Source organism: Gracilinanus agilis, chromosome 3, assembly GCF_016433145.1.
Source record: "Gracilinanus agilis isolate LMUSP501 chromosome 3, AgileGrace, whole genome shotgun sequence".
Lineage (NCBI taxonomy): Eukaryota > Metazoa > Chordata > Mammalia > Didelphimorphia > Didelphidae > Gracilinanus > Gracilinanus agilis.
Genome location: NC_058132.1, coordinates 73393071 through 73420978, shown reverse-complemented (window position 1 = coordinate 73420978; position 27908 = coordinate 73393071). Strand labels below are relative to the sequence as shown.

General features: G+C 51.7%; 1 protein-coding gene across 1 annotated transcript; it reads right to left on the bottom strand.

Moving 5' to 3' along the window:
- Window positions 1-404: 404 nt before the first annotated feature.
- Window positions 405-23739, bottom strand: FOXO6 (forkhead box O6). The gene is made up of 3 exons (XM_044668765.1): window positions 23663-23739; window positions 11294-11408; window positions 405-2740 (listed from the first exon to the last, which is right to left on the bottom strand). The coding sequence occupies exons 1-3, from the start codon at window positions 23737-23739 to the stop codon at window positions 1343-1345; spliced, it is 1590 nt and encodes a 529-aa protein (XP_044524700.1). The 3' UTR covers window positions 405-1342.
- Between the last annotated feature and the right edge of the window lie 4169 nt (window positions 23740-27908).

The following is a 27908-nucleotide window of genomic DNA, read 5'->3' as shown; positions in this document are numbered from 1 at the left end:
TTCTTTTTGCTCCCCCTCCTCTGCAGATGCTTGCTGAGAGCTCCCTGCGAGCCCCAGGCTGGGCTGCTGGGACATCCATGGTGTGTGTGTGTGGGGGGGGAAGGAGACGGGGTGGGGGTTCTCCCACGGAGCGAAATGCCTTCCTCATCTGGAACCTCTTGCAGCGGGAGCTGAATTGCTTGCCTTTACCCTGACCAGTTCCCCATCCTGCACCCAGACACACAGGGCCACCCACAGAGGCGCAGGCACGCACGCAGACACGAGCTCCTAAGCGGGAGACGCTTCGATGCTGCAGTCCGAGAGGGCCCAGAGGTGCCCGCGGGCGGACGCCGGGCAGTGCCCTCGGGTGCCCGGTCCTCCTCGGAAGCCCAGAGTTCCCATACCAGCAGGCCCAACACCCTGAGAATATTTAAAACAATTTTATTCATGAAAATATGCTGTACAATGCACTATACACGGCCTTTACATGGTACACACGCACACGCACACACACGCTAACGGCACGGCCACGGTACACTGCCTACGATATCTGCGCGGGAAACGACCGCGCCCACCCTCCCCCCCAGACCCGGACTGGACACTTATAAATATGGGGGGAGGGTTGGTGTGGGGGGGCGGAGGGAAGGGGGGTGGCGGGGAGGGCCCGGCAGGAAGAGCCGAGGGAGAGCTGGGTGCGAGCAGGCAGAGCGCCTGGCCGGGGCAGCAGTGGGGGCTGCTTGGGAAGGGACTCGCTGAGTAGGGAGGAACCCCGGGCCCGGGCCGCCGGCAGGTAGCCTTGGAGCCTCCTGGCTTCGCTCCGTCCCGGCTGCCCCCCGCCCCCAGGCCTCTCCAGCCTTTCCTGACCCGAGGAGGAACACAACGCTTATCACCACACAGAGCGGACACGACAACCCCACTGTACTGCACAGCGGCACGAAACGGGCCCAGCTGGGGGTGAGGCCTGGGGGCGGGCAAGGGGGGCGGCTGGGGCCTCGGGCCTTCCCTCCTCCCTGCAGGCCCCTTGTGGTCTGGCTCTCTAGGACCCAGGAGTCTGGGCGGCTAGGGCTTGGACCCGGTGCTCCCTCGTCGGGCCAGGGAGAGGGGGAGCTGTGCAGCAGGAGGGAGACGGGGGACCCGCCAGGGATGTGCGGGGGAGCTTGGGGGAGCTGGGCTAGGCCCCTCTCCTCCCCATGGCAGCAGCAAGACGGGGTCTCCCAAGCCCAGCCCGGCCCAGGCCAGCCCCTCCAGGAGCCGTGGCAGTCCAGGTGATGAGATGTGGGGCCCAGGAGGGAGGGGCTGGCTCCCGAACGGTCCCCAGGAGCAGGCAGGAGTCCCGGAGCCCCCCTTCCCCCTGGGGCCTCCTTCAGCCCGGCACCCAGCTCTGGTTGGGGGGCGGGGGCCCACTGGGCAGGGCGGCCACGGCCAAGCCACTGGGTGGTGGGGGCAAAGCCGAGTCAAAGTTGAAGTCCATCTCATCGCTGTCCATGAAGTCATTGAGAATGATGGACTCGACGTCACACTCGAGGCTCCCGCTGAACATGTCGAGGTCGAGGTCAGCAGGGAAGCGGTCCTGGCCGGCCAGCGGCACGTGACCCCCGGTGCCCGCTGTGTAAGGGCCCTGAAGCGCTGCCTCCAGCAGGCCTGCGGGGCCCGCCGGCCCACCTCCGCTCCCGTAGGGGGCCGGATGGCCGGGGTGGGCCAGTCCTCCAAGACCGCAGGCGTCGCCAGGCAGCGTCATAAGGCTGATGGGGTGAGCTAAGGCACTGTGGCTGGGCGGGGGGTGGCCGTGGGCTGGATACACCGCCGCTGCCGAGAGCCCCAGCTCCCCGGGGCCCCCGCCCAGGAGGGAGCCAGATCTGTGGGGCCTGGCCGGGGGCAGAGGGGGCGGCCCGGCGGGGGAGGCCAGCAGGCCCTGCAGAGGACCCGGCCGGAAGGGTGCGAAGGCCGCCTGCTTGTTTTCTTGGATCGTCTGCATGGGCAGGCGGCGCAGTGGACCCAAGGCAGGCTGGCTGTAGATCGTCCCGCAGTAGGAGCCCCCCAAGCCACTGCTGCCACCAGCTGCACCCCCACACTTGGCACTGAAGGCATAGCCATGGGCTGGGGGAACACGGCCCCGTAAACCAGGTGGCGGTGGGGGGGGTGGGCTCAGGCCATAGCCATCCCGGAGATCATCCAGGAGGCTGTCGGCCAGGCCCGGCTCATGGAGGCTGAGAGGCCCGGCCAGGTCAGTTAGCCGGGGCAGCTCTACAGAGCAGCGGGCACCTAGAGCTGGTGACAGGGCACTGGAGGGGCTAGGGTACATGAGTGGAGAGGAAGGGGCTGCCTCCTCATCTTCCAGCTCATCTGGCTGCCCCCCGCCCGCCAGCAGTGGGGAGATTCGAGAGCCCAACCCTGGTGGGGGTGGAGGTGGGGGCCGGCCCCTGAAATCAGCCCAAGCTTCGAAGTCATCACTGCCAGCAGGGCCAGGGCCAGGGCCGTGGGAGACAGGGCTTGATGACCACTTGGTAGCAGGTGGGGGGACCCCTGGTGGACTGTGGGGCCCCCGCTCAGGCCCAACCGCCTGAATCTGCTTCTTCTTGCTGGCCTTACCCTTGATGCGCAGAAATTTACTGGCATTGTCCATAGATACAGCACGGCGCCGGGGTGTCTTGCCCGTCTTGCCACCTTCGGGGTTCAGCATCCACCAAGAACTCTTGCCTGTGCCCTCGTTCTGCACTCGGATAAAACGAGTGTGCAGAGACAGGTTGTGCCGAATGGAGTTCTGCAGGGGGAAGGCAGAAGAAAGCAGGGAGAGATGAGGACAGAGACGGGGGGGAAATGAGATGGGCAAAAGAGGTGAGGAGAGAATGAGGAAAAAGAAGGAAGATATAGAGCAGCGTTGGGAGATGGAAAGATGAAGACAGGTTAGGAGTGGAGAGATGGGCAGAGAAGTGGAGAGATGCAGAAAGGAGTGGAGAGATGGGCAGGGAGGTGAAGAAAGGAGAGGAGAAAGTGTGAAGAAAGGGAGGCGAGGAGAAAGAAGGAGAGAGTTATGAGGGAGATATGGGAGGAAGAGAGTTGGTGAGAAATATTGAAAGAAATTGAATGGAGAGAAAGGGAGAGAAATGAAAATGGGATCAAGAGAGGGGGAAAGAAGGGAAGTGGAGAAAGAAGAACTTTGGTCAGTGAGGGATTAGGAAAGAGAAGACTGTCCCATTCTCCCACCCACCCTTGCCCAAGGGTGGAGGATGGAGGGGCAGAGAGGGGCTACAAGGATGTTCCTGCTCCTTATAGAGCCTGCTTCTCCCCAGACAACAGAGGAATATCCCAGAGCCAGCCAGGGAAATCTTCCTAAAGGAAAGGGCTTCTGGACTGGGCCTTGGGGACAGGCACTGTGTGTGGCCACACCAGATGGCATGCCAAGGAGCACTCCGCCTCCAGCCCCACCCTATATTCCCCCTCCCCACACATAAACAGATTAAGACCTAGAGGGGAGCTCAGAGGTCATTTGGGGTTTGCCTTTCTCTGTGTCCCGGGTGCTAAGCGCAGTGCCTAGACCATGGTAGGCATTCAAGTTGAAGGCACTTCCTTGACCACTATCCAAATGTGGAAACTGGGAAGTGAGGTAGAGAGCTTGGCCCTGGAAGACTTATTGGGAACATTGTCCCAGACCTTATGTTGGCAGGAAGGATTGTGTATATGTTGGGGAGGAGAAGGGAAGAGATACGGGAACTGGAGAGGAAGATGAGGACAGGATCCCTGGCCCTGTGGGAGTGCCCAGGACCCTGGCAGAGTCCATTCAGGGCGTAGAAGCTGAGCTCTCATTGTTAAATTCCCAGCGATGTCTTGGGTGCTGGGAGGACGGGTGCTTTCCATTTGGGAGCTGGGAGGTAGCCTTTTCCCCTTGACAACCTGGGGAAATTCCTGAAAATAGGGCAGGGCAGAACCAGAGAGATGATGATGTGACCTCTCTCCTGCCCACTATGTTTCCTGGGGGGAGAAGGGGGTGCAGAGCCTGGGAGGAGGCCGGGCAGGAGTGGGTACCAGAATAAGGGAGTGGGGTAAGACCAGGAGTCAAGGGACAGCAGATCAGTAGTTCTCCTCTCAAAGCCTCTTGTGCTCTCCCAGGAGCCTCGAGGCTTGCTGCAGAGGTGCCTGGGTTGCCTGAGCCTGGGAGGCCATAAGAGAATTAAGAAGGGGACTCTAGTTAGATGGGTCTAAAACCAAGGATGCCGCCTGTTCCCTGCCATAAACACCTGATTCTTTCTACTCTGAGGTGAGGGTAGAGGAGTTGACCAAGGTGGGTAGGAGCCCTCGGGGAGGAAAACCCCCAGCCTCTCCTCCTTCCCTCTCTGCCTTCTAGGATCCCTGCCCCAGACCCTGGCAGTGGGAGATCCTAAGGGGCCTTCTCCCCGCTCCCCCACCACATACCATCCAGCACATTATGTAATGGTTCCTGCCTCCCACCCGCCACCTCCCTCTCCCAGCCTGGCACAGTGCCAGCAGCCCGCAAATCCGGGCTCCAGAAATCAATCTCGCAGTGACTGATTAAGCCCTGTTTAGAACTAATTGCTCCTTCGTGTGTGGGGAGAATAAATTACGTGCTTTAATTTCACATCTTTAAAATGCAACGGCAGGTAGAGAAGGCCATTAACCCTTTGCAGGAGGGACTGGAGAGGTGGGGGGCCATCAGAAAGGCAGGAAGAGGGAAGATACCCAAAGGGCCCTTCTGGAGGGGTCAAGGCAGGCCTGGGCTGCTTGGAAGCTTCCTAAGAGGTCTTGGCTGCAGAGAGAGATCTGACACCCCTGCCTAGATTCTCTGGAGACCCTACTCCACTTATAGGTCTCCTGACTCCACTTCACGGGGATCTGCTGAACCCCAGAGACATCCCAATTCCCCCAACCCCACAGAGATCTCTCGAGTCCCCAGAGAGGACGTGGGATCGGGACACCCTTGGAATTCTGGGCACCATATTTGAGGAGGATGCTAAAAGCTGGGGCTTGTCCCAAGAGAGATGACCAGGCTAGTGAAAGGCCTGCAAGCGGGGCTCTCAGATGGGCTGAAGAGACGGGAGATATTTGGCCTGGAGAAAAGAAGGCTGTCAAGAAGGCCTTCTATAGGAAAGAGGGGTCAGCCATTCTGCTTGGCCTCAGAGGGCAGAACTATTAATAATTGGTGGAAGTTACAAGGAAGCAGATTTAGGCTCAGTAAAAGCAAGAATAATCGAGGGTGCTGTCCTAGATAGGTAATGAGTTCCCTGTAACTAGAAGTATTCAAACAGACTCATGGCTCGTCAGAGGTGCTGGAGAGGGAGTTTCTGAGAGAAATTAAATTAGATGCCAATTGAGATTAGAGGATGCAAGGTCTGGAGCTAGAAGGAATAGATCCCAGAGCTTACCTAGTCCAAATCTCTTATTGTACAGATAAGGACACTGAGGTCCAGGGAAGCTAAGTGACTTTGCTCAAGTTCACAGAGTAATATGGTGTCGAAGGTGAGGCGTGAACCTAGGTCCTTTGCTTCAGAGTTAGAGAACTCCTTTCTAACTGAGATCCTAGGAGGCAGGTCCCCCCGTTCCTCCAAAGTGAAAGGCTCCACAGAATATCCTTAACAAAATAACACTTTCTAGCTCAAGTCCCTCCCCGTCAAATCATTTCCCATTTCACCCCCTAAAGCTTGACCTGAAATCTGGCCATGACATCTCTAGCCTTCCAATTTCCCCTTAGATGCCTACCATGCTCCACCTGGATCTTCCAGAGCCCTAGGCCTTGCTCACATGGAATAAACATTTATTTAGTGCCTACTGTGTGCCAAGAACTATGGCAAGAATTTTATGGATATTGTCTCATTGGATCCTTACCCTGGGAGGAAGGTGCTGTTCTATCCCCATTTTACAGTTGAGAAAACTGAGGAAGACAAAGGTTAAGTGACTTGCCCAGGGCCATAGAGCTAGTAAGTAGCTGAGGCTGGATTTGAACTCAGTTCTTCCTCATTCCACACCTGTCTACCATACTGCCTAGTTACCTCCTGGCAAAGAACAGGAAGCCCTACTGAGCTCCACATTTTCCTGAGAAGCAATGTGGAACAATGGCAAGAGTGCTGGACTTGTACTCAGGAAGATCTGAGTTCAAATCCCACCTCAGACTATTCCTCACATTTGTAAAATGAAGAGGTTGGAGGGGCAGCTGGGTGGCTCAGTGGATGCATAGCCAGGTCTAGAGACAGAAGGTCTTAGGTTCAAATCTGGCCTTGGACACTTCCTAGCTTTGAGACCCTTGGCAAGTCACTTAATCCCAATTGCCTAGCCCTTACTGCTCTCCTGCCTTGGAATGGATACTCAGTACAGATTCTAAGACAGAAGATAAGGATTTTTTTTTATGAAGGGGCTGGCCTAGTTGACCTCTAAGGTCCCTCTGAGCCTCTCTGCATAACTGTTTAATGGTTTACTGAGGCCTTTTGGCCCAAGGCCTCCCTGGGAGGGAGTGTAAGCTGCTGTGGCCAGCAAGGTCCAGGGTCTAAGAGATGGACTTTCCTGCGCACTCCTCCCACAGTGAAGCTTGGAGAGTCCCCACTTTGCAGGGGGAGGATGACCTAGAAGAAGTCCTAGACTCCTAGATCTGGCCTTAAAGATCATTTATTCCAAGCTCCTCCCGCTCATTTTACAGTTGAAGAAACTGAGTCTCACCAAGATTAGGGGGCTTACTCAAGGCCACAGGGCTGATAAGGCACAAAGCTTCCGGAGACTTCCACCTCTTCCTGCCAGCTCTGCCACCCGAGGCCAAGCAGAATAAATCTCATTTCTCTTTTCCATAATCGTCTTTCAAGTTCTTCAAGACTCAGATTTCAAAGACTCGGGAGACAAATCCAGGCCTCAGGACTCAAACCCAGGACTCGTCCTACTACAGCACACTGTCGCTTTGTTCCTCAGAGTAGCAGAATCTCAGGCTTGGGAGGGACTCTGGAGACGGCTGATCCGATTCACACAAGTAGGCTTCCTGGGCAAACAGAGTCCTGGGCTCTGCTTCAAGACTCCCAGGGAAGGGGAACTCACGAAGGCCCGTAAGGCAGCCCATTCCTCTTTGGGTTAGCTCTCACGATGGGGAAGTTATCTGTACCTGGAACCGAAATCTGTTTCTCTGCAACTTTTCTCCAATGCCTCTAATTCTGTCCTCAGGGGCCAACTAGAACAAGGTTAATTCCTTTCTCCCATGACAGCTCTTCAGACACAAGTAGACAGCTATCTTGTTCTCCAGTCTTCTCTTCTTTTTTCCAAAATGCTTACTTTTGCCTTAGAACTGATACTAAGTACTGGTTCCAAGGTAGAAGAGCAGTAAGAGCTAGGCAACTGGGGTTAAGTGACTTGCCCAGGGTCACACAGTTAGGAAGTGTCTGAAACCAACATTTGAACCCAGGATCTCACATCTCCAGACCTGATTCTCTATCCACTGAGCTACTTAGCTTCCCCTTCATGTTAATATTTTTAAAGATCCCTTGAGACGCTTTTTCTTTATATAAACTCTTATCTTCCATCTTAGAATCAATACTACATATTGGTTCCAAGGCAGAAGAGTGGTAAGGGCTAGGCAACTGGGGTTAAGTGACTTGCCCAGGGTCACACAGTTAGGAAGTGTCTGAAGCCACATTTGAACCCATGATCTCCCATCTCTAGACCTGGCTCTCTATCCACTGAGCTACCCAGCTTCCCCTTCATGTTAACATCTTTAAAGATCCCTTGAGATGCTTTTTCTTCATATAAACCCTTATCTTCCATCTTAGAATCAATACTATGTATCAGTTCCAAAGCAGAAGAGTGGTAAGGGCTAGGCAATGGGGGTTAAGTGACTTGCCCAGGGTTGCACAGCTAGAAAGTGACTAAAGTCAAATTTGAACCCAGGACCTCCCTGGTTCTATTCACTGAGCCACCTAGCTGCCCCCCATCTTCTCTTCTTCAAAGAAAACTTCAAATCCCCCAATTCCTTCAACTAAACCTCACATGACCAGTCTCCTTGCCATCTTAGTTGTCTTCCACATTCCAGGTGGAAGTGATTTCTACTTCCTCCTCTTTTGTTCACCACCCATAATCTCTCTCCTCCGAGTCTCAGAAGAGGGGATGTTCCTCATCCTTGTGGAAGCAGACCCCTGTATTTTTGCTCTACATAGCCTAGGGATCAAATGAGATAATATATATATATACACACATATATATATATATGTATATGTGTATATATATATATATATATATATATATATATATATATATATATAGACATGTAAGTGACACAGTGGATGGAGCCCTGGACCTAGAGTCAAGAAGACCTGAGTTCAAATCCAGCTGTAGACACGAGCTCTGTGACTCTAAGTAAGTCACTTTGTAGGGTTACTGTGGGGGAAACACTCTTAAATGTCAAAGGGATACATCGTTGTGAGTTACCGTGATTGTTTCACCTTCTTTCTTACTCCCCCTACCCTCTCTAAGGATACGTGGTTGCTAAAACTATTTCCTTTAGTTCCTGACCCAGTCAGAGGTCTGCATTCAAATTTCATCTCAGATATACATATATATAACATATATAACATATATATATATATATATATATATAACCATGGTGTTAGGCAAATTGTGACTATGATCTGGGAAATGGGGAGAATAATAGCCCCTCCTTCAAAGGGTTGGTGTAAGAATCAAATGAGATAATGTATTTAATCTGATGTAAACCTTAAAGTGCTACATAATGAGCTTTCTAATATAGATTCATAATATATGTTAGGGCAGCTAAGGTGGTACAGTGGATAGAGCGCTAGATTAAAAATTAGGTTGCATCACCCTGGACAAGTCACGTGACCCTGTTTGCCTCTGTTTCCTCATCTGTCAAAAGAGATGGAGAAGGAAACAGCAAACCACTCCAGTATCTTAGCCAAGAAAACCCCAAGTGGAGTCACAAAGAGTCAGACATGACTAAAAGACAATGAAACAACAAATAACATAAATTAAGATATTATGTCGGAATCTCCTATAAATGTGAGCAATTGTTAGTATCCATTCACATGTAGTCCAGGACCTTGAAACGTCAGCCATTATTATTTTCAACTCAGTATGTCTTCAACCTCTCCCTTCCCCATGCCTAGAAACAAGGTCTCCCAATCCTCAAGAAAAAAGCAAACAGGAGCAATTGTGGATAGGATAGCATAGTGGATAGAGAGCCAGGACTGGGTTCAAATCAGATCTCTGACTTTCTAGCTGGGTGACCCTGGGTGAGTCACTTAACCCTTATAGCCCAGCTCTTGCTGCTCTTCTGTCTTAGAATCGATACTTAATGTCACAGTGTATAAGTAAATAGTAATATACTTAATATCAATTCTAAGAGAAGGTAAAGGTTTAAAAAAAATCCACCATCACCTTCCCCTGACCTTGCTATCTCTGGAAGTTACCATCTTCTCGTCCCCTACTTCTAAGGCAGCTATACTCTCTGCTTCCATTTCTTAATCATTTACTCTTCAAGTCCGTGCGAGTAGGCTTCCCTACTGCCACGTGACACCCTTGGCTGCCTTGATTCTTGGGGCTTCCCTCCTCCCCGCTTTTATCTGTTGTGAAAAAATTAGCTCTCTCCCACCTCTCTGGCCAATTTTTCTGGTCAGTTCACAGACTCTTTCTCCTCCTTCTGGCCTCCCAAATGTGGCCCCATTTTTCATCCCTATTCCCAAGGCTTCCAAATATGACTATTTCCTCTCTACCCTCACCTGCCACGGTTTCCTGGCCACAATCCAGACCTCTGTCTCCAGCTTCTTGTGCCTGCTTCCCCCTAGGTGTCCCACAGAAAAGTTAAACTCAATACGTCTATTTGATGTTCAGTCATTCCAGTCATGTCTGATTCTTTGTGACACCCCCTTCCCCAATTTGGGGTTTTCTTGGCAAAGATACTGGAGTGCTCTGCCATTATAATTGAGTTTGTCATCTTTTTTTTTTTTTCCAAATCAACTTCTTCTCCCAACTCCCTTAGTACCACCAACTTCCCAGGCACCCAAGCTTGATTCCTCAGAGGCATTTAAGGCATTTTCTGCATCTAATCACTCACCAAATTCTTCTTTCATAACAATTGTCCCATCTGTCCCCTCCTCTATTGTCAGTCACTACCTCATGCAGTACTTCATCATCTCTCTCTTGGATGACTGTAACAACTTTTCAACTGGCTTCCCTTCCTGTTTATCTGTCACGTGGTGGCCAAAAGATGCCTTCCTCAAGTCAGGCTCTGACCTCTTCACTCCAGTGCTCAAGAATCTTTAGTGGCTCCCACTGTCTCTAGGACTTCAGGCCTTTCATGATCCGGATGGACAGTCCAAAGCCCTGACCTTGGGTAAATCATGTAACCTTTAGGAGATGGTTTCCTCACACATTAACTGAGAGTACTGGCCAAGTTTCCAGATCTGACAGCCTCTGAGTTGTGTTATGATGGAAAGCAGTGGACCTGGCTGGTGTTACGGATGGCTGGACTAGAGTCCTAAGGCCATTAGCTTATTATGTGACTTTGGATGCAATATGGTTCCTCATAGGTCTTTGCTTCCTCATCTGTAAAATGGGGGGAAACAATGGATCTAATTCCTGCCTCAGAGGGGAATTATATAGAAAATGCTTTGTAAAATTTGGTGGGCTAGAGAAATATATTATATCATACTGTAAAGGATTAATCCCATCATCACAATATTATTATACTCATTTAGTGGGAGGGGAATGGGAACTTGCCCAGGCTGGCTGCTGGCTTGGGGATGACAACTCCCAAAAGGCCTGGGCTCCCAGAGGACAGAGGCAGAGATGAGCCTCGGTGCCTGGCAACCCTTCCCCCCCACGATGGGCCCCAGGGGCTGCTCACTCCGCCCCTTCCCCCATCCAAAACAGGGCACCTGGCTACCCTTAGCCTCATTCCCTGCTGGTGATCCCCTAGGAGCTCCCCATACTCACCACCATCCCTCATGGGAGCATCCCCTATGCAAGCTGCCTCTTCCTCTGCCTTGCTGCATGCAGAAGCCACAGGATGTAGCCAGGGTGTCTCATCCAAACCTCTCATTTTACAGGGAGACAAACTAAGACCCAGAGAGGAGGAGAGACTTCCTCAATGTCATACAACAGGGTTTGGATCATGACCGAAGTCTTCTTATTCCCTGTCCAAAGTTCTGTTCCCAGGGCACAAAGGGTGTATCCTAGAACTCCTCTAGCCCACTAAGGCCCAAAGCTCCTCATCCTCCCCCCACAGCCATCCTGGGCCCCGATCCCATCCTATTCTCCTCATCCCTTCAGGATCAGAAGCTCCAAGAGAAAGAGGAGGGAGACCTTCTAGTCTCACAGCCTCTTCCAGGCAGCTGTAACCAGGCTCCCTAGTGCCGTTGTCTAGCAACCTGCTACCACCAAGGGCAGAGGCCTCCCAGGGCCCAGATTTCAGGGCCTTCAGGTGGTTGGAGCTAGGGAGGTGGGGGAGGATCCAGGAAAGAAGAAACCGAGCCCTGGTTTGGTGCCATCAGTGGGGGGTTGGTTGTGGGGAGAGTGGGAAGAGCAGCCTCTGAGAGAGACAGAGAAAAAGACAGAAGCAAGTTCTCCCCTGGGACTGTTCATAGAGGTAGAGGAAAAATCTCTTGCTGGGTTTCCCGGAGACCCTTCAACCCAGGCATGGACAAGCTCAGGCCTTTAATTCCACCTCAGACATGTTCAAGAGCAGATTCTTCGGGGCCTCAAACCCAGTCGTGGACACATTCAGGTCTCATATTCCACCTTGGATACGTGTTCGGGCTTTCTCTCCTGATCTAGATCTGCTGCCTCCATTCCTGGACCTTTTCTCCAAGTCCAAAGCCAGGGGACCCTGTGCCCCTCTCACCCTCAAATTGAAGCCTTCCCTAGGGAGGTGGATTTGCAGCAAGCAGAGGGTCCCTATAGAATTTTCCAGTTGCAGAGGCTTTGGCCCCATCCTTCAATGGCATTATAGCCTCGTATATCCTGGGAATAAAGTGCAGGACCTTCTTCATCTGGTCTGACCCCCTTTTTCATTTGACAGCATCGTATTTACTTGAAAGTAAAAACCTTTTACCCTTCAGAGTTATAGGATTCTGTAGCTAGAGTTGGGAGGGACCAGTCTACTTCACTTCATTTTACAGATGAGAAAAGTGAGGCCAAGGGAAGGAGAATGATTTAACCAAGGTCACACAGCTAATAAATAACCAAGAGAGGATTCAGACTCAAGCCCTATGCCTCCAATGTTTGTGCTCTTCCATCACACTGAACTGGCTCTTTTGTTCATCAGTCCAAACTCATTTTTCCAACAGCAGGACTTAATTTATCCAATTAACACAACCTTCTTTTAACTGACAGTGTAAGCTTATTTAAAGGAGGTGTGGTGTAATGGTTAAAGCACTGGACTCATAGTCAGGAATACTAGGGTTCGAACTTCCAACTTGGACACTTGCTGGCATGAAAGCCTGAGCAAGAAATTTAACCACTTATGAGCCTCAATTTTCCTCATCTGTAAAATGGGCATAATAATAGCACCTACCTCCCAAGGTTGTGAAGATCAAATGAGATGTCTGTAAAGCACTTAGCACAGTGCCTAGGACATAGTAGGTGATATGTAAATATTAATTACTGATCTATTTTTAAAAAACCCTTACCTTCCATTTTAGAATGAATACCGTGTATTGGTTGTGAGTCAGAAGAGTGGTAAGGGCTAGGCAATGGGGGTTAACTGACTTGCCCAGGGTCACACAGCTAGAAAGCATCTCAGGCCAGATTTGGACCTAGGATCTTCCATCTCTAGGCCTGGATCTCAATTCACAGAGCCATCCAGCTGCCCCCTTACTGATCTATTTTAGGGGGTGAAGGTGATTTAATTCCCATTCAGGGAATTCCTATTCTCAGAGGCTGGTGGTTGAGGCAGCATGGGGAGCCTTCTCGACTATGGCTGGGAATGGACACTGAGAGACATAGTGGGCAGCAGCCTGAAAACCAGACACCTGAGGCTATGAGAAGTCTAAAGTGGCAGCAGGGAGATGGGACCGAAGCCCTAAGAAGCTGGTGTTATCCCATAATTTCAGAATCTGAGAAGCTCTTAAGAGATTCAGAAACAGACTGGGTTTTCGATGCCCAGGGGTCCAATCTGGACTGTCTGCCTCCAAAGCCAGGGCTCTTTTTGCTTTGCTATGATGGAAGGAGGAGGAGAGGCAGAACCCAGCAGAAATGAAGGTGCGATAGAGAGAGCAGGACCAGAGATGTCAACAATAAGGAAAGTGACAACTGAAATACCCCTCTGCCTCCAGCAGGGACTTTTATCTGCTTCAGGATGGGCAGAAGCCCAGGGTACGGATAGGGAACAAGAGAACGAACATTCAGTAAATGCTTTCTCCCTGCCAGACACTGTACTAAGTGAGCATTTGACAAGTCTCTGACTTGATCCTAACCTGGAGACTCAGCAGCACCAGCAAACAGGTACATTTCAAGAATCCAAAGGTGGAAAGAAATCTCTGATTAAAAAGAGCCAGAAAGGGGGAAGCTGGGTAGCTCAGTGGATTGAGAGCCAGGCCCAGAGATGAGAGGTCCTGGGTTCAAATCTGGCCTCAGACACTTCCTCGCTGTGTGACCCTGGGCAAGTCACTTGACCCCCATTGCCTACCCTTTACCACTCTTCTGCCTTGGAGCCAATACACAATATTGATTCCAAGATGGAAGGTGAGGGTTAAAAAAAAAAAAAAAGAGAGCTGGAAGGGACCCTAGAACCTATTTATCTTCCCTTGTTAAGGATGAAAAACTGAGGCCAGAGTGATTCCGTGCCTTGTCCAAAGTCCCCCAGGTGGTAGCGCTGGGATCTGAACTCACATCTCCTGCCTCCAGGTTTAGGGATCTTTCCAGTGCTGCCTGCTTCTCTGGGAGAGGGAAGGATCATACTGGACTAAGCGCGGCAGAGAGCCAGAAGAGGCCGAATGGTGCGTAAGGAGGCTCAGCCCCTGCACCAGTTGCATTTCTCTCCTGCTTCCGGGCAGTATACACTCAGTCCTAGGCTTCTCAAGAATTCCAGGAACTCAGCAAAGTGAAAAGGGGGCTGGGGAACTCTGCTGGGAGTGGTAAAGGGCTTTGGAAACATGAGCCTGAGCCCAGTGGGGAGGGGAGGTCAGAGAAGGTGCTGGCGCTGAGGTGGGGCCAAAGAACTTTGCCCTGGACTTGGGGGGGGGGGAGTGGAAGGAGGTTTGGCAGCCCAGGGATTCTGCTGAGCTGGTGCCTAGGCTGAGATCTGCAGGTCACAGATAGGACAGTGAGTGACCTGGCTGTCACAGAAGAGATTTAGTGGAAACACGTGGGGTTTAGGACCAGGAGGCCGGAATCGGGGGTTCCAGGCCTTACTCTGCCACTCACTAAGTTACATGGCTTTGGGGAAATCCCTTCTTTATGGACCTCTATAAGCAAGGTCGTTAGACCTAAGGTCTATGGACTTGTTCTTTATGTGTCTTTGGATAACTGTAATTAATTCAATATTAACTGGTTTCCTTTGTAATACCATATATTTCATTTAAAAACATTCTGAGAAGAGATTCAGGCTTCATCAGAATGCTGAGAAGGATCCATGACACAAAAAAGGCTAAGAAACCCATGCCAGAGGATTTTCAAGGTCCCATCCAGCTCTGCCATTCTGGGTTCTAAGAACCCTCCTGGCTCTGACACTCTGGGTTCTAAGGGCCCCCCAGCTCTGACACTCTGGGTTCTAAGGCTCTTCCAGCTCTGACATTCTGGGTTCTAAAGACCGCCTTGACTCCGACATTCTGAGTTCTAAGGTCCCCCTCCCCCTCAGCTCTGACACTCTGGGTTCTAAGATCCTTCCCAGCTCTGACATTATGTTCTAAGAGCCCCCCCCCAGCTCTGACACTCTGGGTTCTAAGGGTCCCACCAGCTCTGACATTCTGGGTTCTAAGGGCCCCACCAGCTCTGACACTCTGGGTTCTAAGATCCTTCCCAGCTCAGACATTCTGGGTTCTAAGGGCCCTCCCAGCTCTGTTGTACGGTTCCATCAGTGCCTCCAGGGTAAATGTGTGTGTGATGGCTGATGTGGTGGTCCCTGCTGGTATTTAACTATGGGGAGGAGGAGGTGGTGGGGAGGTCAGATCTACTTTTGCCTGCCCAAGTATACTAGGTCTGATTTTCAGGCACCAATGCCCTACTCCACCCCCTTCCTGTCCCTCTTCTCTCTGCTCCTCCCTCTCTCTCTCCAACAGTCTCACCCCCTGGGGATCTTGGACCTTAGAGCAGCTGCTGTGACCTCACCCTCCCCTGCCATGCGGCCAGCTCTGGGGTGGGGCCTGGCAGCTGCTCCTCAGCCCCACAGGGCCTTGGTTCCTGTGGATTGTGGGTCGGGGCCACTGGCTCAAAGCCAGAGAGAACCATCTGTTCTCCCGGGGCCCAGCCACCCAGGGAAGGCAGACAACCCCCAAGGTCTAATGGGCCGAGGGATAGGGGGAGTGGGAGTTAAGGGAGGTAACCAGGGCAAGGTCCAAGGGCTGCCTGCTGCCTAGGCGGGCATTCTGGGGCCTTCAGCTGCTCAGACTCAGCATTGCAGCAGAAAAGGGGGAGGGCCAGGGACCCACCGGGAGCCCTCGCCAATACGGATGGAAGGGAAAAAGGAATATAACTTTCCAGCTCCATTGGATCAACCCCAATTTCCCTACCCTTCCTGGTCCCACCCAGGGCACATCTGTTCAAGGGCAGGTGCCACCCACAGTGCCTAGTGACCCCCCTTCCCCCAACTCAGGTTACAAATAGGAGGATGAGGCCAGCTGAGGACATGGGTCCCCCAAGAGGGAAGAGGAGGGGGAGAAGAGAGAAGGAAGAGGAGCAGTAGCAGAGGCTAACTGCAGAACCTCCCCAACCCACTCCCCTCATCCCAACTCAGACTCCCGTTTGGGGGCTGCCCCAGAGCTCAGGCCACTATTGTCCCTCTCATTCTGAAATGCTTTGGGGGCCGCTGGGCAGGCCTCAACTCTGCTGGAGGAACCTGGTCATCAGGCAGGAAAGGCCTCAGAAAGGCAGCTGGTAGGTGGGTGGGTGGTGAGTGAGGAGGGGAGGGAACGGTGTGGCTCCCCCTCCCTACCAGCTGGTGTTAGCCAGCACCCCCAAATACCCATGTACCGACTGCCAGGGGCCTACCGTTTAAGCTTAGGGGGTTATAAGCTAGCGTGGAGGCTCTGCTCTACTTCCAAGCTCTCACTGATCAAGGGAACCACCACCGTATAGCATCATTGGAATTGGGACTGCAAGGAACCTTAGAGATCTAGCCCAGCTCCTTCTTTTTCCAGAGGGGTTCTGAGAGTGAAAAGGACGTGCTTAAGGACACACAGGATAAGAAAGGGGCAGACCTGAGATCTGAACCCAGGTCATCTGACGGCTGACTGTGGGCTCTTTCCCTGCCATCACTGATGCCTTATCCATACAGAATCCTTCCTAAGCTGCTCCTTTTCTCAGTCATGTTCATCTTTTGAAGGAAAGTCTCCTGCCTGGAAAGATCCGAGAACATGGAAACAAGTTCTTTCCCGAGAGCTGGCACCTCTCGCATGGCAAGCAGTGGGCACTTAATGTTTGTTGAATGAATGAACCGGAATCCCCTCTACAACATTCCCCAACAACGGAACAAGAATATTCTACAACATTCCCCAATGAGTTCTCCTCTCGCCTCCTGTGTCACTGAAGGCCTCCCGAGACAGGGGACTTAGTTCCCCGTGGGAAGGAGAGACCGTTCCATCTCCGGATAGTTCTTATCTTTTAACTCAAGAGTTCTGCTTGCGGGGCAGCTGGGTAGCTCAGTGGATTGAGAGCCAGGCCTAGAGACGGGAGGTCCTAGGTTCAAATCCAGCCTTAGACACTTCCCAGCTGTGTGACCCTGGGCAAGTCACTTGACCCCCATTGCCTACCCTTACCACTCTTCCACCTATAAGTCAATACACAGAAGTTAAAGGTTTAAAATTAAAAAAAAAAAATTCTGCTTGGTCTTCCACACCGAGGAGAGACCCGTGCCATTCCGGTGTCCCTGGGTCAGGCACAGACTCAACAGAGACAGAGTGCAGCCCTGGCCTTGTACCACCCAGACTGTTTCACCAGCCAGCCTGCCACGGAGAAGTAAATGCAGGACCTTGGGAGGCATCTAAACCCTGCAAACAAGGGCAAAGTGGTGTCTAGGTCACCGCTCCAAGCAGGCTGGGCCACAATCTTCCGTACATGCTCACCACTTTGCCTGACTTTCACAGCCTGGCTCTAGCCCTGACTCTTTTGAAAACCCTTCCTCGTCTACCTCCAGGATTCAGATTTAGGTCTTCAAGTCTCCCCTTTATGAACTAGGGAGCCCCCCAGACCAGCAGATCCTCTTCGTCTACCTCCAGGATTCAGATTAGGTCCTCAACTATGAACCAGGGACCCCCCCCCCCGCCCTGGATCACCAGATCCTCTTTATCTACCTCCAGGATTCACATTAGTTCCTCAAGTCCTTCCTTTATGAACCAGGGAGTTCCCCCAGAACCACCAGATCCTCTAGTGTTCACTACACAGCCTCCTTTGAAAAACTTCCATTTCTATCCCAAACCTCCCTTATAAGTCTTTCACTACTTTGGACGCCATCACTCTTTTACCCTACAGACAAAGAGGAGGGGGCAGGGGCAAATGCAGAGTGGCTGACAGTCTAGAGGGATTGGGGCAGCCAGAGGGGCTGGGACAGCCTCTCCAGGGATCCAGGCAGTAGAACCGGAACTTTCAGGGCCCCACGGGAATATTTACAACCAAGATTCTGGGGGTGGGTGGAAAAGATTTCTGCTCGGCCCAGGAGGATTAGTCATGTATGTGTGAAATGACTATGTGTATGAGATCCCAAGGCTCCCCGATGGTGGGGACTTTGTTGTCTTCTCCCAGGTCCCCCCAGCCCAGGCCAGAATGATACTGGGTTTACAAAAGGAAGTTTAGGGTAGTGGAAAGGGCACTAGATTAGAAATCAGAAAACATGAGTTCAAATTCCAGCTCTGCAAGTTGGGCGAGTCCTTTCATCTCTCTCAGCCTCAGTTTCCTCATCTGTAAAAACAAACAACAAAACAAACTCCCTTGCCTTCACCTGTAATTAAAAAAAAAAACCCAAAACACCTCCCTGCCTCCCAGAGCTGTTGTAAAGAGCGAATGAACACATGAGAAAGTGGAAGGGAAGGTACTTGGCAACCTGTAAAGAGCCATCTGCACCCTTGTGAAGGGCTGTTGTTAGTCAAGACGTACTGAATCATTTGATTCAATTCAACAGATAATTAAAAGTATGTCCAGGGTGCTAGGCTTCTCACAGCGTCTCTGGATAGTCAAGTCAGGTGGCTGATTATTTCAGTGCCTTATTAAAGCCTGTTCCAAAAGGGCACAGACATGGGGCAGTCTAGCAGAGCTTGTAGGGAAATCTGGAATCTAAGATGAAACACACATTTGTATAAAGGGATGGTGTGGCCTGAGGATTGTGGGGTTAATCTGGGAGAAGAGCTTCCTTCCTGGAGGAGGTAAGAGCCTGAGCTATATCTCAGAGGGATGGAATTGGGGGTGAACACAGGAGCAAGAATTAGGAGGTGGGAATAAGTTAGGTGGGTGAGAGTAATTGGCTGGGGGCTGGGTGTGGCTCTAAGACATTCAGAGAATGTCAGAGCTGGAAGAAACCCCAGATAAATGGCTTCTTTTTGCAGAGAAGGCTATTGGCCAGGAAAGGAAATGACTGTACCAAGGTCACCCAGAATCAGCTAGTGACAGAGTCAGGATCGAAATTCAGGTCTCAACCCAGAGTGGTTAGAAGCAATAGAAAGAATATTCAATTTGAATCCCAGAGCTGCCATTTATGAGCTGTGTGCTAAAGGGGTAAGGGGTTTTGAGGTGGAGAAAGCTGGCCAAGAGCTTCGAATGCCAGGTTGAGGAGTTGGGATTCAGCTCAAAAAGGAGCCACTACAGGTTTTTCACAAAAGCTAACAGACCCAGGGAAGCGGTAGATTTGGGGTGGGGGAGCTGGATCTGGGGATTGCAGCAGGCAAATAATGTAGGAATCTAGTGGGTGCAGCTGGGTGGGTTAGGGGAGGGGAAGGCTCAGTCTCTCCACGAGGAGCCCTGAGTGACCAGAGATTCATCTTCTCTGTAAGGAAGGCTTGTTAGGGCAGGGAATGTCTGAAGCCTCAGCCTGGGCACTCCAGATTCACAGAACGAAGATGATCAGGGCTAGCAGTGACCTTACAGGACATCGTATCCACCTTCCCATCCCCACCCCCTGGCACATCTTACAGAAGGGAGAAATGAAACTCAGAGAGTGGAAGGGGTTTGCCCAATATCACACAGCAAGTCCCCTGGCAAAGCCGGAACTGGAACCCAGGGCTTCTGACTCAGAGAGAGGCCCCTCCCATACAGGCCACCTGGGCCCCCTCCCACCTCCACATATGGGGAGGGGGAGCATTAACAGCTGAACCCATCCCAAACAGGAGGGTTTCCATGGCAACTGGGGTGCCAGGAGTAGGGGGAGGGCCTCTAAATACAACTGGGGGGGATTTTTCCCTCCATGCCCCTCCTTCTTCAGCATCAAGAAGTGGGAGTGCCAAAGCACCAGAGAGCCCAGTTCAGAAGGCCAGTTTCCCTTGCCTTTCTTTTTAAACCACTTCATTCCCCACAAGGCTGGCCCCCTCCCCTCTTGCATCCAGTCCTGGGGTCAGCCTCCGTGCCTATCTGGTACTATGGGAAAGTATCAAACTGGCTCAAGTCCTGGCTGTCCCCCAAATGCCCCTTATCCATCAGTGCCCATATGCCGGGTTCCCATATGGCATATGGACCCCCCATTTCTGTCATGTTCAAAACCTCTGGGTCCTCTCTCTTCCCTCTCCCTCATTTCTCACACACAATCAGTTACCAAGTCGTGTTGTTCAGCTTTGGAACCACCCTCCTATTATTCATCCCCTCCTCTCCACTCCTACGGCTACTGCTCCCTAGAGTACAAGGCACCCATCACCACCTGCCTAGGCTATTGGAATAGCCTCCCAACAGGTCTTCCTGCCTCCAGTCTCTACCCTCAGCCACCCCAGCACCCTCCACCCCCCTTCAACCTGTCCTTCCTACACTGACAGAATAATCTTATTTATGCCTAAAATCTGGTCATGTTACTCCTCTGATTAAAAAAAAAAAACCCAACAACAAACCAACCTTCCTATAACCAACCAATTAAAGATCAAATTCCATCTGGCATTCAAAGCCCTCCACAAACTACTGCCAACCTAACTTTATAGCCTGATCTCATCTGGCCTCCTTTACCTGGTACTCAAGGTAAAGGTCTCCAGACCTGGGTTCATCTCATATTGTTCTTCACAACATACTCAATCTCTTCCAGCCAGACTTCAGCCAAATGCCCATAAGTTCCTGCCACTGTACTGCTCCCAGACTTGTCCCTTTGCCAAGAATGTTCTCTCTCTTCTTAGCTGGATTTCTATCTGTCCTTTACAGACCAATTCAAATGCTTCCACTCCCTCTTTCCCCTCTGCGCCACCCCCCACCCCCACCTTGGCAACCCTTCCTTCTTGGTTCCTCACTGACAATGTACGGTCTCCTGTATTTATTTAGCAGCAGAAAGGGCCTTGAAAAGTCATCTAGTCCAACCCCATTTTATTTTACAGATGAGAAAATTAGGTCCAGAGAAGTGGACCTAAGCTTTGTCTAGGATCAGGTAAGAAGGAAGGAGCAGCTTGGGGATTCGAATCCACATCATCTGGATTGGTCAGGCCAGAGCTCTTTCCCCAGCACTACACAATTACTGGGTAATACCATGGATTCGTTTTCTTCTCTTTACTGCTACCTGAGGGTAGGAACTGTGTCCTATTTAAACTCATTACAGAAATGAGTGTTCTGCAGAGACTAGTTCCTTTAAGATATGTTGACGGAATGGTTGAATGAGTGAATGCTAGGAAGCTGAAAACAGAGGATTCCTCCCTTGGGGTCTCAAGTATGTGTATGCTATCTCGCTCTCTCTCTCTCTCTCTCTCTCTCTCTCTCTCTCTCTCTCTCCCCTTTCTCTCTTTCCCTCATTCTCTCTCTCTCCATCATTTCTCTCTTTCTCTCCCCTTTCTCCCCCTTTCTCTCTCTCTGTCTCTCTTTCTCCCCCTTTCTCTCTCTCTCCATCATTTCTTTCTTTCTCTCCCCTTTCTCTCTCTCTCTTCTCTTTCTCCCCCTTTCTCTCTCTCTCTCTCTCTCTCTCTCTCTCTCTCTCTCTCACACACACACACACACACACACATACACGTAGTCAGGTGAAAACCAGCTTTGGTAACAGCTCCTCTACCCCCTATGACCCTATCCTTGGGTCTCTTCCCTTCTCCTGTCTATCAAAGATTGGGGAGCAGGGGAGAGAAGGGAGGGGGACAGAAGCTAGAGTCTAGAATAAAGAACCTGGAAGTATTTAGCCTGGAAAAGACTTAAGAGGGGGGCATCACCAAGAATTTAGAGAGCTGGCATGGTAAAGAGGGATTAGATTGGTTCCATTTGGCCCTGGTGGGCAGAACTAAGACCAGGGAGTGGATGATACAGGAAGACATCCTGGTGACACATTCCGGTTGTGAACTTCCCTCTCAGGGCCCCAGTTTCTTCATCTCTAAAATGAAGGGGTCAGATGAGATGATCTATGAGGTTCTTTCTAGCTCTACCATTCAGCAGCCTAGCTCAGGGGCTCTTAACTTGGGGTCTGCGAAGTTGCATTAAAAATACACGCATATAAAATGATTGCAGTGTGGCTATTTTCTTTTGTAATCTTACATATTTTATTTTATGTCTTAAAAAAACCATTTCCCCAAGAAGCAGTCCATGTAAGCTCCATCAGACTGCCCAAAGGATCACGACAAAAATGGTTTAAAACCTTGGGGGCCAGCCCAGGGGTGAGTGAGTACCCCATCAGTGGAGTACTCAAGGAAAGGCTGGAGGGCATCTCTGGAGTAGGGATGGCTCAGCTGACCTCTGAGGTTCTCCCTGATCTGAGAACCTGAACCCTGGTGGATGGAGTAGCTCCTCCCTTGGCCTTTAACCAAGGCTGGGTTCTTCTGTCCCTCCATCTGGGCAGATCTAGGGAGTCCATGAGTGAGACAGAGAAGTAGCCCTAACTAAAGCCAGGAGGAAGTTCCTGGTTGCTACATTCTTCGCCTCCCCGAGGTAAAGGAATCCAGCTCCCCTCCTCCTCTTCGTCCTCAGCCATGGTGGCTGCCCTTGGATGTGGGAGCCTGATCCAGGCCTGCCTTCACAGCAGACCCTGGGGAGGGGCAGTGGCTGGCCCTGTTTCTCTCCTACATTTCTGGCCTTCCTGCCTTGGGGAGGGAGAACAGCCCCAAGCTCACAGAGCACAACCCCACCCCGATGGGGAGATGGGAAAGTCCCTCCCCTAAGGAAGGAAGTCATCTCAGCAGCCCTTCTCCCTCCCTCCTACTCCAAAGGAGGGGTCAGGGGCAGGGCCCTGGAAAGGTGGCCGGCCGGTGGGCTGAGGAAGGGAGGCTGGGGGGGGCAGTGGATGTGGGGGGGTGGGGGCCTGAACTTTTGAACCCTCAGCTTGGAGATCGGTTCATTACCTTAGCATGAGTTAAAAATAACTGTCTCGTCTCTTTAAATTAGTCTGTCTGCAATTACCGCCTGGCACGGCCGCCCGCCCTCCAGCGTCCCCAGCGCTTGGAGCCTCGCCAGGTGGCAGGCGGGGGCCCTGGCAGCCCCCCTTCCTCTCCTCACCCCAGCCCCGGGGGGCTCTTTGGCTTCCAGCCTGTCTGTCTCCCACCCCCAGGCAAAGCGGAGGTATCCATGGGCTGCGGTGTCTGCCGTTCCCTCCTTCCTATCAGGGGGGGCTTCCAGGGCTCCCCCAGACCAAGGGAGAAGCCAGGGAGAAAGGAAGGCCCTCCCCAAGGGCCTGGGGGAAAAGTGAAGGGTAGGGAGAGGGGACCCAGAGCATCCCGGGGGAGGAAGAGGGGAGGGCCCTTGGAGCACCACCGGGCGTGGGTGGGTGTGAGCAGGTGGTTGTGGGAGTCTGCTGGGCACACCAGCCCATGTGCCAGGAGTGGCGGGCGCAGGCCCAGGAGGCTGCCAGGCCCCTGCTCAGTACAGTGTGTGAGGACGCCCTCAGAGCCTCCCCCCACCCCCAGGCTCTCCAGAGCCCCAGCCAGCAGGGAAACACGCGCTGCCTTTGGGGGTGGGGGGAGGGAGAGAGCCAGACAGATGGATGAGGTGAGGGAACCCAACTCGGAGTCAGGCAGAGGGGAGAGGAGGCGGTGCCCCCCACCAACCCCAAGCTGGCACAGTTTCCCACAGCCCCGCCAATCCCAGCAAGCCCCACCCCCACACACACATGAGAGTCTGAAGCCATTATCTGGGGGTAGGTGGAGTCCCACCCGCCTCCCCAACCCCACTGACTTCTAAGGAACCCAGGCAATCCCCAACACCCCTCCCAGCCTCTGCTGAAGGAGAAGAGAGGAGAGACACGGGCTGAAGGTAGGAGATGGCGGCGAAGAAAGCCTGGTGGATAATCAGTGTCCTAGGCTGAGAGGCTTGGGTTCAAATTCTAACCGACAATCTGGTAGACTGAAGAATGATGAAAGAGCTCATCCAAGCCTCTGAACTTCCCATTCCCCATTAGGAGAATAAGGGAGCTCGCACCCAAGGCCACCTGGGCTTGTCAAAAGGAACACACTTTGTAGTAATGACGACGACGACAACGATGATGATGATGATGATGATGATGATGATGGTAGGACAATGAACATTCATCCAGCGTTTGAAGCTAACAAAGCACTAGCTCCATGGAGCCCCCCAACACCGCTGGGGAGGTGAATGGCCCCCTTGTTCCATTGCCCAGCATGAAGAAGCTGGTGTTACCCAGCCAGCAAATATTGGCGCTGACATTTGACCCTGGCTTGCTTCTGGTCTGTGGGTCCTGCCCTTTATCCATTTCATCTTATAAAAGAGCCAACCCTTCATTTTAATGTCGAGGGGAAATTATTGGCCCAAGGTCACACACATACACACACACACACACACACACACACACACCAGTGATGCGAAGTCAACCTTTCTTCTGACATCAAATCCCATGCTCGCTGGCATCCTGTGTTCCCAGGCTTTTACTCCTTAAGGGACTCCTAGGCAGGCTTGGGGAAGCTTTGGCCAGGGAGTAAAAGATCTAAAGAACCCATTCCTCCCTTTGGTTGACCATAGAAGTCTCAAGGAGAAGCCAAGGGGGGAGGAGGGTCTCTGGGCTTCCCTACTTCCCCTTCTCCACTTCCCCCACCTCAATACACACAAAACACACACACACACACACACACACACACACACACACACACTTAGACACACACACAGAGTCCAAATTCATTCTTCTGCTCCTTCCTAGGAGCAGCTGCACTGGCAAACCGGCTGGCCCAGCAGGCTGGCACCTTGCCCCAGCTACACCTGGGGAAGAAGGGAATCCTGGCCCCAAGTTGGCACCATGCCCCCTAGCCCTGCCCATTCCCTGAGGCTGTGGGCATGAGGCCCCTTTGTCCCACTCCAGGGGGCCTGCTCGTGGGCATGGGGCCCAGGCTTTAGATTTGCTTGGTGGAGGGCTTCTCCCGAATAGATTAGAGTTGCCCAGGGGCCGTTTCTCCCTGTCCCTAATTGGTGCTTGAACCTGGGGCTGGACCAGGCAGAAGCTGAGCTGAGCCTGGCTCCATAAGGAGCTGGGTAAGGATAGATGAAGCCTTTGCTTCCCCTCTTCCCTCCAGTGGGGATGGGAAAGAAACAAGGCTCCAATATTGGGGAAAGGAAGTACTGGGTGGGTGGGGAGGTAGATCAAGACTTCCATTTCTTCGGCAAATACCAATTGGGCACCTACTGCGGACAGCGCCCAGGAAGAAAGAGTCCTAGGCAGGGGCTGCTGAGGATCTCAGTTTCCGGGGCAGTCCCATCCTGCTGGGCAAAGTCTTCCTAGTGGCTTTCTGAAAGTGGGCCCCTCTGGCCTCAAGCACTTCCTTCCAGTAGCTCTGGCAGTGGTGGGCTAGATTAATGAGCCTGGAGCCAGCCAGCCTCATGCAGAACAGAATTTCTTTGCCCTATTCTTGTATTTTCCACTCAATCGTTCTTTGTCCCTAGAAATAAATCTGAGAAAAAGACATCCAGAGCCCCTAAAGAAGGGAAGGGCCAGAAGGTATGGGTGCTCTAGGCAGGGAGTGAAATGGGGAAAGGGATTGGGGGGAGGGATTGAATAGATCTTTCTGAAGCCAAGGAGGAAGGGTCAGAGTCTGGGCTCCTGAAACTGGGGTAAAGAACAGCAAGGGAGGATTAGATGATGCTACCTCGCAGGGCATTTTTTGGTGTAATAGACCCCTTGCAGCTACCTCCCAAGGCTGCTGTGAGGACGAAAATAATGTTTCGTCAAGTGAGGACCTCTCGACCGTTATTTTCAGTTCAGTGCTTAGGAAACAGGAGGGGGCTTAATAAATATTTGTTAGGCGAGCAAATCAAATCGGCTCAACCTATGGATCAACGTATGGATCCCTTCTCAGAATTATGTCCTTAAAGAAATAAAATCAGTGCATAGGATTTCAAAAGGAAAAGTTGGAAAAAGGACACCTGCAGACGAATTCCTGGGCTGAGGTGGTGCTCTCCTAGGATGGTTCGAAGCTGCTGCCTTAAACACTGACGACCTCAGCAGGCCCAGGCCAGGGAAACCCCTCATTTGGCTGAAGAAGAAAGAACCCTGGAGACTACCTGAGTTCTCAACTTATGACCATTTTCACCGGTGTGACAGTGGGTAAATCATGACCCACCCCTCCAGGGCCTCAGTTTCCTCCTCTATAAAATACAAGTATTAAATAAATAATACTAAGGTCCTTTCCAGTCCTAAATCTGATGGCTCCACTTCTGTCCTGTCCTCAGGGAGCTCACCTTCTAGAAGAGGATGAGATGGACAAATGCCACAACCCACAGGAGAGATCCCAAGTACACACTAGACAAGCTTACAACCCACAGAGGAAGATCCAACCCTTGGTGATTTGGCATGTGAGACGTGTGGCAGGAATTCAGAGGAAGATTCTCTGCAAGGGGGATGGGGTGGAGAGGAGGCAGGGGAGAAGTCAGAGCCATCAGGGGAGACCTCCTGGAGGTGGCAGGACTGGATCTAGGTATGCCTGGTTTAGTGGCCTTTGGAGCCTGTGCTCTCTTAATCCCTTGTAAGACAGGAGGGAAATCAATGCCAAAAGAGTATTATTGGATTTAGAGTCACAGAATCCGAGTTCAAATCCTACCTTGACTACTTACTGCTTTGGGTAACCCTGGACAAATCATTTTCTTTCTTTGGGGCCTCAGCTGTGCCATCAGTAAAATCAGGGGTGATAGACCAGATGTTCACTAAGGTCCCTTCCATATATAACATCTCTTAAGCCTAAGGGGTTGGGAGAAGGGTGTGAGGGAGGTTGGCCATGGATGTAGCAGGAAAGGAGAGGTCCTGGGCTATGGAGAATAGCACTACTACTCTCCCACCGGTCCCCTCCTCTCTGCTTCCAGTAAAAGCGCTTCAGTATCCCATCACTGCCTGCCTAGCTTCTTGACTGGCATTCCCATCTTCAACCTCTCTCCCTTCAGTCCATCCTTGACATATGTATCCACCATCTCCCTAACACAGTATTCATTCATATCTCCCCCGCTCCAACCTTTCCTAGCTTTAGGACCCTAGACAAAGCATTGAACTTAAGCCTCAACTTTCATCTGTAAAATGGGGGTAATGATCATTTAATACCCAGAGCACCCATCTCATACGGTTGTTGTGAGAATGAAAATAATGTATGTAAAGTGAAGACCTCTCAACTTTTATTTCAGCTCAACTCCTTGGACACAGGAGATGAGCAAATTGGCTCACCATTCGACCTGCTTAGAATCTTCTGTGGCTCCCACTGCCTAATGAGCGAATTCCTAGCTCCTTTGCTTAGCACCCATGACCCTTCACCATGCTGGTTCCGATCTAGCTACCTTTCTGGCTTTCTCTCACTATCACAGCTTTGTGTACAGTCTGCTCTGGCAGGTCTCCTCCCTCTGAACCTCTGCGTGGATCAGTCCCTCTTTTCTCCCTCTCTAGAGTGCCCAGAAAGCCAAAAGCCTTTGCCAGCTCTAACCCATCTTTCAGAGCACAAGCCAAGTGCTGCCTCACCTAGGCAACTTTCCCCAATTTAATAATTTCCCTACTCATCACACTCAGCACCTGATTATACTTGGCCTTATTCTCTTTGGCTCACTAACCTGGACAGCTTCATTTTCCAACTAGATCTGGAAGGAAGGGACTGAGTCTGTTCCTCCTATATGCCCCTGAGTACCTGGCATAAAGCCGGGAACACAGGAAGGGCCCTATAAATATTTGATGGGGAAAAATAAAATTTTAAAGGATAGAAGGTGGGGGGAAAAGAAATCAGTAGGAGGAGAGATGAGGGATCCTCTGGGCCCAGGGACATGTTCTAGGACCCAACTGGACATCAGCCACTGACTAGGGAGTGCTCCTTCTCCTCTGCCTGACAGACCTGACCCCAGGGAGCCCACTCCTGCTGGCATACTGTGTGATTCCTCCCATCTTTCCCCATTCCACTCTCAACAAGAATGAGGCAGGTGAAAGCCAGTGATCTAGGGTTCCGGTTCCCAGAAGAGGCTACAGGGGCTCCCTTCAGAGACTAGGAAGTAGAAAGCCTGAGTTCCCTCCCTGAGGCACAGGAAAAGGAAATGGACTTCCAAGTTAAAGTACTTAAAATAAGTGATGCTTCACAGCCAGCCTGGGAATCAGGGGTCTTTGGCCTCTTGTCCCTGTTCTTCTAGAGCTCCCTCTATGACCTTGGATAAGTCCTGTCCAACCCACTTGTTGTACAGATAAAGAAACGGAGGTCCAGACAAGTCCCTGCCAATTCAAAAGACAGTAGTCA

What these genes read in the sequence shown, in the direction of transcription:
- FOXO6 (XM_044668765.1), bottom strand. Translation starts at nt 23,739, where the DNA reads ATGAATGTTCATTGTCCTACCATCATCATCATCATCATCATCATCATC. An exon ending in GTCGTCGTCATTACTACAAA is followed by an intron (nt 11,409 to 23,662) that starts GTGTGTTCCTTT and finishes CCACCTCCCTAG; the next exon opens with CTCCAACCACCTGAAGGCCC. An exon ending in ACAGCTGCCTGGAAGAGGCT is followed by an intron (nt 2,741 to 11,293) that starts GTGAGACTAGAA and finishes TTCCCCCTGCAG; the next exon opens with AACTCCATTCGGCACAACCT.